Raw genomic sequence first — 9,627 nt, 5'->3', positions numbered from 1 at the left:
AAGTACACAGTACATGTATTTTGAGTGAAATGAATTAATGGAAGTAAAAGGTCACTTTTTAAATTTCCAAAAATAGGGTCAGCGCAATAAAGAGAGTGTTGCCTTTCTTTTTTGGGGGGGAGCAGGACTTACCAGGTTTGCAAGATTCAAATGTCAAAAAACTGGGGTCCCCTATACCATTCCCCTCAGACTAAATCTAAACCAATCAAACGGGTCCTTCCTCCATGTTAAAACTAAGTGGGGCGAAGTGGTTAGGGAGGAGGGGGTGTAACGTCCCTGTATGGAACTCCCTCCCTAATGACGATGTATCTATTATGAACTCAAAACCAAAAAATATAGCTTTATTACCTCCTCTCAGCTCAGAAACTAAACATAGGCCTGCGTGTATTTCAGCATAAATACTACATGTAGGTTTGGGTTCTCCCGCATGTCTCGCGTTTGCTGATGCGCGGGATAGGGTGCTAGCGTTAGCACGATTTTGCTGTTCAGGCACGTATGACCCTTATTCTTTACAGGCTCGTTCAACTAACTCTTTGCTTTATTTTTTAATGTTCTCTTTCTAGGATTTTTGTTACGTCAATACTCAACACTAATTTCAATATACTCGAATATTGACATTTTTAGCTTCGAAAACCAAGATTAATGGTAAATCTTGTAAAATATTCAATATTCTATCAATATCGCACAGATCAATCAATTATTGGTTGCTATGAAACGGCAGTAAATATCAACAAAAGCAGTGCGTGCAGTGGGAAAACGAATTTAGGACAAGGGTTGGATTGAACAAACAGAACCAAACGGCCAATCCATCAAGCTTATGAAAGAATACATAAGCTTTGAGAATGAAAGGGGGAGTTGAGAAAGAACAAATACAATGACTTTGATTTTATTTATTGTAAAAAATAATGTGGTCACCCATTTTTTTGTTCCAGTAACTTTAAATGACTTTCTACTGGAATTTTCAAGAATAAAGACTCGAGTACTCCCAGTGAAGTGGTGGCGATCGACATGGTGGCAGAAAATGATTGACCAAACTGACTGACCAAAATGCCCAACACTCGTTTTAATTTTTTTTTTGTTAAATATATACGGCAGACCTAATTGATTCATCAGGAGTTACTGTCATTTACACTGTTTCATCCGGTTTCATCATCTTATTGCATTTTCTCCTGATACAAATGCACCCCAAAATTCTATGGATAATGTACAGGATAATTTACATGTATAATGGTTTATGGACACAAAGTTGTCCTTCAAATGATTAAAGTTTCTTTTTCATCCTTTGGATGCTTATTCTTGCATGGATTCCTATCTGTAATCCCATGGAACACTCAGGTTCTTGGAGTAGAAACGATAGACACCTCTGTAATGAAAATGGAACAATCCTATTACCAGCATACTCAACGATAACAAAAGACTCGTCCATGCTGCAAGGAAGGTTACGTAGACTTAGTAACCAACAGGCTCATGCCGTCTGTGTGGGGGCATTGGGGTGCAAACTATGCACCCATTACCCGCCACTTGCGCTCCGGTGCAGTGTAAACGTCATGAAGAAATATACTTGATAAATGCCTCAGAATATTGTTTGATCACTGTCAACTGCTGCATGGACGCGGGTAATAAACGACAGCATTCTATGGTAGATGACACTAATTGCAACCATTGATCTGACAAATTCTACAGGCCGGCGCATGTGGGTTGTTTGTTGCTATTTCATGGAGATGACTCTGGCAGGCAAGGCAGGATTGTCTCAGCATACAGGACAAAGTATTTGAAACATAAGGTTGAACGTTACGTTTGTGGCTGCCACGTACTATAGACTATGTTGCTAATTTTGCTTATCAGCCCTTCTAACAAGTGGCATCACGTAGTTCGGCTCACTCATGTGTCCAGCGTACATAGGAAAGAACAAGAAATCGAACTCATTGAAAATGAGACATTTCTGAACTGACAATGCCCACTCAGTTTATAGTGGTCACAGTGAGTGCTGCCAGCCGAAAAAAACATCAACGGGGTAAGTCATATCTGAGATACCGACTGATATCTTCGAATTTATTGGCTGTTTCAAATATTGACCATTATTCAGCTCATGAACACCCAAGGTGAGCATGAGCGCTGAATAAATGATGACAAGTTTGCCCTCCGTTACAAGAACAAGAGAATGCTACATTAACCACAAAGTATCGTACATCAACCCTTCCCAACCGTCCCATCTACTTGTATCCCTGCATGCTTTGTTGCAGAATTGATAATATGCCTCAAATTCGGTACTTTCACCGTGGTCGTTACTTCAGGCCGTCAAAGCCACTACATTTTCTTCCTCCACTAAAATTAACCACTGGGGTTACTCGTCAACCATTACCATCGGAGGAGAGAGCTTGTCAAAAGCCGAGGGGGCTTGCTGGAGGCAGAAAACATTCAAGATACAGAAAGATGGTGATGGCATTATCAAGCAACTTAACTCTGGGAAATGTTGCAGACATGAAGTTCTTATGCCGAGGTAGGACCACTGGTAGTTTAATCAAAAGTCCAGCCGACATTTGTGTAATATCCATTATATTTTTTTTCAGTGAAAGCAGAGAGGCTTAGGGGTCAGTACTCATGGAGGGAGGCTAACATTAGTGTTGTAGTTCAGAACAGCTTGAGACCAACAATACCGAGTCTCCATAGCTGAGACCTTGAAACCACATACAAAGACAATATAAAATTGATCTTGAGACATGTCTCGAGACGTACATTACTTATTGTGTACACCATGTGCATAAGGGAAGACAGAATATCAAATATGTACACGAGTGTTTACAGCTACCAGGGCAGCAAAAAACTGTTATAAACAACTGTTCATTTTTGTTTTCGTCCATAAATAAAATCCTTATCCACCAACCTCACCAAAAAGGTTGTAGTTCATGTTCGTGCTTTCAATTCCTAACAGAATGCACACATTATGTTAAAGCAATAATTTTCTTGTAATAAATTATCACGAGATCAGTAAAGGCTTATACTAGACGTTTGTATACAAGAAAAACAGTCATGACAGTGCGGCAGCAAGTTCCACACTACACAAGAAAACGTATGTGAAGAAAATATGGAATTTATCGGAAGGGGGCTGCGGTGGGTGCTACGAAGTCGGCATTTCGTTCATATAATAGGCCTAGGTAAAAGGATGGTCACGGATCATATTCAGCTTCAGTTTCATCATGTTTCTCGATCAAACCATCAACCGGAATACGAAGCACCAGGGTTATATTCTACGATTTCAATATTAATCCATTCAACAAAGCTCCCGTCTGTGTGTGTTATTTGCAAAAGAAAACAGATTACAACACTCCAGATTGAACTAATAAAATAAAAAGAGACACGGAGATGGAAAAAGGATAAATTTACATCAAAACTGAACTGTGATTTGACAGTAGAATGTGCTGTCCCAAAACAGCAACTTCTGTAATGCCAATTAACAATAGAATCTACTGCTGTTGAACAGACTTTTTGAACAGTGTAGATTCGAAGAATACTTATGTGTTGGAGAGAGGGACAACCGTTGGCTTTTCGTATTTCCCACAATGTTCCAAAGAGTTCACTGTAGTCTTTATTCTCTTACCCAAACCAGATCACGTTCGGCCACCGCAGATTGTAGACGACGTTACCAGTGCAAGACATCTCTTCGCCTTACTTGAGAACCAGCGACTGTTGGCAGAGAATAGTCTCTATTTTCTGCAGACACTACTCTATTACATTGCCAGACCTGACCTATACCAACTTGTCTTAGAATTCAGGGCAGACAGACAACACGACTATAAAGGAAAAGGGGTGGACATCAAGAACCAGTATCAAGGTAAAACATTCGTAAAAAAAGAAGACCTCGTTTTCCAGTGTGTATATTCATGAATGTATATTGAAGCCTGCTGAATTTAATTAAGACCAAACGGCTTTGTCAACATTTTAGTACTGGTGCCCCCAGGATTTTTCCTGGTGGAGGCGGGAAGCACTCATCAGCAGTAACATTTCTTTTGCCTTTTCCTGAATTTTCCCTTTGCAGTTTTCAAGCGCCCCACTCCTTGCCCCTCCCCCCGCAACGCCCATGTCGACAGTGTGTGTTCTGTCTATAATCATTCATGCCTCCACAGCAGTAGGCCTACATGTAATTGCACTTGCATCCCCTGATCTTTCATACAAGCCTACGACATGATATTGTATTGCTGTAGCTTAAATCTGTATGTACCACTCAATCAAATTTCGATCGATATTGTAAGAAGGTTTTCGAACTTGAAATGTTTAAAAAGGCTAAAGGTAAGGCATAATATACATGTTGATGTCCTTTTTTGTGCAGTTAATCTGGATGAGGATGTCAAGCGACTGGAACTCGCCAACGAACTTTTAAAGTTCCGTGAGGATCTCAAGCCGCGGAGACGCCTCAATCAAGTGGATGTGAATGAGATGAGACGAAAGCTGAATGAACTAAGTGCCAAGATGAAAGAAAATATCAAAATCATGCAGCGCCCAAACGCGCCCCAGCGAATCTGTCACGACGATGATGTTTATAATGGTAACATCGACTCTGTAAATGGACACACAGCGAGACAAGATGAGGATACTAAAAAAGACCACAAAAACGCATCAACCGAAGGGAATACTCACATTAAACACATTCTTAAGTTAAATTCTGTGAAGTCCGACAAAAGGTCAAATATCATTCCCAAAATGGGAAAATCCTTCAGAACAGAACTTAACACCAACCAAATTAAAGGTCCTGTGATTCAAAAGAAACATAAGTCAGACATGGGTGAGGTCCGTGGAAAAAGCAGGCACGAATCAACGATTAGTTCAACCAAAGAAAGTGAAGATGATAACTACTACTTGTACTCCGACAACGAACAGGAAAACTCCAATGACAATTTTGGATACGAGACTCCTTGTCCACCTCCAAGAGAAAGTGCACTTGGTATTAATGGCATCAAAGGATGTGATAACATTAGCAGTAATCCCATCATCAAATCTAGTCTTGTAACAGCTCATAAAAGCTCGAACCTTGTCCAAGTGGCAAGTAAAATTCACACATTGCGGCACCAGCCTAAAGAACAAAGCAACAACTCAGTGGGCAGGGTGAAAAGAAAGAAAACGAAAATGAAAATTTCTAGAACTGGCAAATCCAGGCTTAAAATAGCACAAGATGAATTTGAAACTTCAAATGATAAAGACGACATCAAGTTGCCAGACATTTATGACAAGTATGCAAGACAAACGGCTGTTCATTATGATAGCTCACATTAAACAAAAAATGCACTGAAACTTATCTTCAAGTGAGATACACTGTACACGCGCTCATGCGAATGTATGAGGATTATTCGTCAGTCCCGTTTTTATAATGTTACCAATGGTGTAAAGTACATTTAATCGCATTTTTCTATTTCTTAATTTATATTCTTTCAACCAGTAAATAACATTTCAGTACATAAAAGGTCCTGGAAGGATGCATCTTTCGATTCCGTACTAACAGCGCATCTTTCTTACTTTCACACAAACTGCCTATAAAAGAGGTCGTTAATTACGCAGCATTCATTACGCAACTCCACAAATGACGTTTAAACCAGCAGCCTCTTAAGTAGTCCCAGTGACCTTGTTTGACCTCTTGGAAACCGTATGAGCAATAAATGTATAAATGCGACCAACAAGTAATACGAATAAAAACCCATTTCAAATGATTTTTTGTATTATAACCTATTTAATGTGCTGTTGGTTTGGGCAATGATGTATTGACCTGAAGACCAGTTTATACTTCAGGCGAATATGAAAGCGAAACAGTTTGGATGGCCCGAATATACCCAGCAAGATATGGGATGGAGGGGTGCCCCCCTACATGTCTTATCCCTATACATAGTACAGACTGTTGTTACCTAACTACTATTCCGAAATTTGTATCCTTGTGGAGACATGGCTTTGTTCTCCAGTACTAATTTGGTCGCGTGTGAAACAACGTTTTCAAAATGCTCCAATTTCAACATGAATCACTCTCCTAGGCTGAGGTTTTTGACCGAATGTCCCTTATGTGAAACACTTTAATTTGCACAATTGTTACACATTAAAAATTTGTCCTTTTTGAGCGATTTACAAATTTAGTTTCGTGAAATCCTTGTGGAGACCTAGACACCTTTAGATACTGTGCGTGGAGACCTATTTAACCCATTCTCCTGAGTCTCCACAAGTCACCATATTCCAAAACACAACCCCCTTATGTCTAAAAACTATTCATTTCAAACAATGACCAACACAAAGGTGGGGCTGCTCTCCACCCCAGTCTTGCTTCAAATGGTCTCAAAAGGTTTGCAGTGAAGTTTGCTTAAATTAAAGTATGTTCAACTTTTGTAAGTTGCAACACGAACACTTTGATCTGGCGTCACCAAATTGTACCTGTATGTGCTCGCTTTGGGCCAAATATGAACTTTCGTTTACGAACATAAAGATGACAGCAGGATCTGATAGTGCATAAGCGTGAACAGTCCAAGTATAGATTTAAAATAAGAGGCAAAGGTAAAGGATAGAGGGTTATTACAGAATTAGCATATGCTAGAATTAATGTTCCTTAAACAGATACGGTTTTCTCAATCGCTTTGACTTGACAAAGAAGTACGAATTTTACGATAATCAGAAGCGAGATCGCATCGTTCACTACTGTTTGCCTTTGTGTTCGCACGAAATAAGTACATTATTAAATTCTTGCATGTCATTAATCGTTAGCGTTAAAAATTTAACATGGTTTTCGAATGAATGTTTTTATCTCAACTGTACGTTATGGTTAAATTGCAACCATTTTCCGTAGATTTTTCCAGGTTGGGAAAAAAACGACAAAGCAGTATAACTCTTTGTCAGTTTCTGGTTGATTTTTTTAAATTTCCATGCACAGGCCCTAAACATAGATGTACACTCAAACTTACACACTCAAATGAACTATCGTTTCAAAAGCACACAAAAACAAATACATGTACCTGTAATTGCATGTCTAGGTTTGTTAATTTAAAACTCAGAAACGGTGGAAGGAAGTCTCTTCCCCAGTTCTGATTCTTTACCTTCAATTATAGCAAAAATCATTCCTAAGACAACCTAATCTGAAATTGAACATTAAAGTTACACGTTTTCACGCGGAAGAAAATATATGGACCAAAAAGAGAAGATGGCAACGTATCGCAGGACAGGAGCCCCTGAAGGTATGGAGTGATATGTACGCGTGAATGCACATCAGAATGTAATCTTTTCCATTTAATCATTGTATAGGGTGTCCCAGAAAAAAAAACCAAACCCTGAGGAAAGGGGTTAATATGTCCAAACTATGAGATATGATTATACTGTATAAGGATCTCCGAAAAGTACAAGTAGTATTCATTAGCTCCATCTGCGCATATCCGCATCGAAAGCGAGGCTCTCTGTGTCGAGCGCACCCGCGGAGTCGACACATTACATGCAGTATCCGGTTCGTAAGTGTGGAGCCACTTCAGTTTAAACCACGCCCACTGCACAAGATACACGAGCATCGCAGGTACGTTAGCTCGCGGTAAATTGCCGTTATTTTTCTTTTGATTTTACGTGTTGAGTCATCCTGAAAGACTCTTCCATTAAAAGTTGATGCCTGGAAAGTCTTAATTTAACATACCTTTATGTAATTTGTGTCTTGACTCCTTACTTCCCATCGTCTGATCGTATTAAGAATTGAAGCTAACACATACAGCCTCGTTTTCAATCGCGGAAATGCGCAGATCGACGCTAAAAGCGTCGTATTGGGATCCCTCTATACCTTGATGGTATCCATCCTGTCATGCATGACTGAACATCATTGTCTTGAAAATGGGGCATCCGAGCATTTTGGACAAACCAGTGAATGAGGTTGTCCTCTGTCATGCTTGTCCTGGATAAGAGGGGCACACCCATTATTTACACATTACGTAATTCACAGTTAATTATGCACCGACACCTTCAGCGTGTCCAAGTCCATTACTCCTGCAACTGGTTCCCCTTGGCTGTTCGACAAGTTGCTGTCGAACTGCAGCAACGTTTTCAGGAGTTCGCACTGTGCGCCTCCTTCCCGAATGACCCTTATTCAAATTAAGACTTGTCCCATGTTCTCGGTATTTGCGCACATTTTCCCAGATGGTCGACTTTGCCGGTGGATCCCTATCAGGGAAGGCTTCCGTAAATGCAGCTTGAGTGGCTTGAAAGCCCTTGTTTTCAAGAAATTTCGTCACGACAAACACTCTTTGCTCTTTGGTAAGTTGCACCATGTTGAAGACTTGCTGTCCTGCTTCGAACATTTATCACACTGCACTGGCCTACCTCGGGACAAGTCAACACATTTAAACCGGATTATTGCATAACTTGGAAGTGCATGACAAAAGGCAATCTTCCCTCATTAACATGACTTTTTGTTGTCACTTTCAACAAGGACAAGCATATCAAAATCAAAATCTTGCTACTGATCTTCGGTTTACAAAAGTGACATCTTAACCTGCTCTGAGCTATATAAACTGCTCTCCCAGGGAGAAGTCTATCGGATATACTTGAAAAACTGCGTACTCCATGTATTATCCTGCTAGTATTTTTCATGATCTATTTAATTAAACGTTTATACGCTCAAGGCGAGTATCATGGGGGAAAAACCGGCACCCGGGCCAGCCCATCTAAATCTAGAAACCAATGACTACAGGTACTTAAATCTTCGCAGTATTATACGTGTGCAATCCCCTTTTCACGTAAGTACATGTACATGAAGCAAAAGCAAACGTGCATGAACAGGGGGGCCTGGGAATGCTAATATAAATATTAAATTCGTTGATAAACTAAATTCGTTTTTACCAGTGCACGGGTTACCTTTCAACAACATAACTTGAAGAAAATAAAGAAAAATTCCAACAAGAGTGTTTCTTGGGGTGGTTTCAGTTAGAAATAGTTTTTCCAAACCTCCTGGAAGGTGGAAGAGTGGACCATTCCTTGTAAAATCCTCCTATGCGGGCCACGGAATGCTACACGGGTAGAGCTGATTGCTGCAAGCAGAGAGTTACGCCTAATTAGCCGTCTCAATAGTCGTGTGAAAGACTTTCCTGTAAACGGGATACCGTGCACGATATGGCCGATGGGTACCCCCGCCATGTCCAATCCCTATACAAACTCTAGACTATTGTTACCTAACACATCCCCAGAAGTCTGTAAAAAAATCCCTGAGATTCCGATCAAACAATGACCAACACCAAGTGTGGGGGGTTCTCTCCGCCCCATATCTTGCACGATATAGTAAACGGCCACGTATTTATTGCAGCCTTATCGCGCATGTGAATTTCTTAGAAAAAGCACTCAGCAGCAAACTGACAACCATTAGCATTAGCAACATTTCATTTTAAACCTGGGCTACTGAAAAGAAATTTGGGCTAGTAATAAGACAGGAAAGTTGCACGTTCTCAATTTTCAGTGCTTGCGTTTACTGAGACATATACATCTCTGGATAGCCAGCTACAATTTATATGGGCGGCCAAATTGCAGAAACCAACTTTTGGTTGGTTTTCGACTTTACCTCAAATTCGTTCAAAATTGACATTTGTCCCATTCATTTCAAACTGAATTGTATTTTCGGTAGCGTGAGATTTTTAA

General features: G+C 40.1%; 2 protein-coding genes across 6 annotated transcripts in view; one reads left to right on the top strand and one right to left on the bottom strand.

The window, feature by feature from the left end:
* Positions 1 to 506, bottom strand: part of LOC110990467 (uncharacterized) — a 23,543-nt gene extending 23,037 nt beyond the window's left edge. For all 5 annotated transcript variants that reach the window (XR_015424768.1, XM_087134503.1, XM_087134506.1 and 2 more), the window contains exon 1: positions 349 to 506. The gene's annotated coding sequence lies outside the window, so the exon portion shown is untranslated. The remainder of the gene's footprint in view (positions 1 to 348) is intronic.
* A 940-nt stretch (positions 507 to 1,446) lies between these two features.
* On the top strand, positions 1,447 to 5,699 carry LOC110981103 (uncharacterized). Its single transcript, XM_022238338.2, has 4 exons — positions 1,447 to 2,014; positions 2,244 to 2,500; positions 3,608 to 3,832; positions 4,328 to 5,699. The coding sequence occupies exons 2-4, from the start codon at positions 2,254 to 2,256 to the stop codon at positions 5,266 to 5,268; spliced, it is 1,413 nt and encodes a 470-aa protein (XP_022094030.1). The 5' UTR covers positions 1,447 to 2,014; positions 2,244 to 2,253; the 3' UTR covers positions 5,269 to 5,699.
* The last annotated feature ends 3,928 nt before the right edge of the window (positions 5,700 to 9,627 follow it).

This window comes from Acanthaster planci, linkage group LG03 (genome assembly GCF_054643075.1).
Source record: "Acanthaster planci isolate LZ-2023a linkage group LG03, COTS_SCS, whole genome shotgun sequence".
Taxonomy (NCBI): Eukaryota; Metazoa; Echinodermata; class Asteroidea; order Valvatida; family Acanthasteridae; genus Acanthaster; species Acanthaster planci.
Note: the sequence above shows the minus strand (reverse complement) of the source record. Positions and strands in the feature narration are given on the sequence as shown.

Excerpts from the sequence above, each read along its gene's own strand:
- LOC110981103 (XM_022238338.2), top strand. The coding sequence starts at position 2,254 with ATGCCTCAAATTCGGTACTTTCACCGTGGTCGTTACTTCAGGCCGTCA. Across the intron at positions 2,501-3,607 it reads CATGAAGTTCTTATGCCGAG|ATCACGTTCGGCCACCGCAG; the intron begins GTAGGACCACTG and ends TACCCAAACCAG. Across the intron at positions 3,833-4,327 it reads CATCAAGAACCAGTATCAAG|TTAATCTGGATGAGGATGTC; the intron begins GTAAAACATTCG and ends TTTTTTGTGCAG.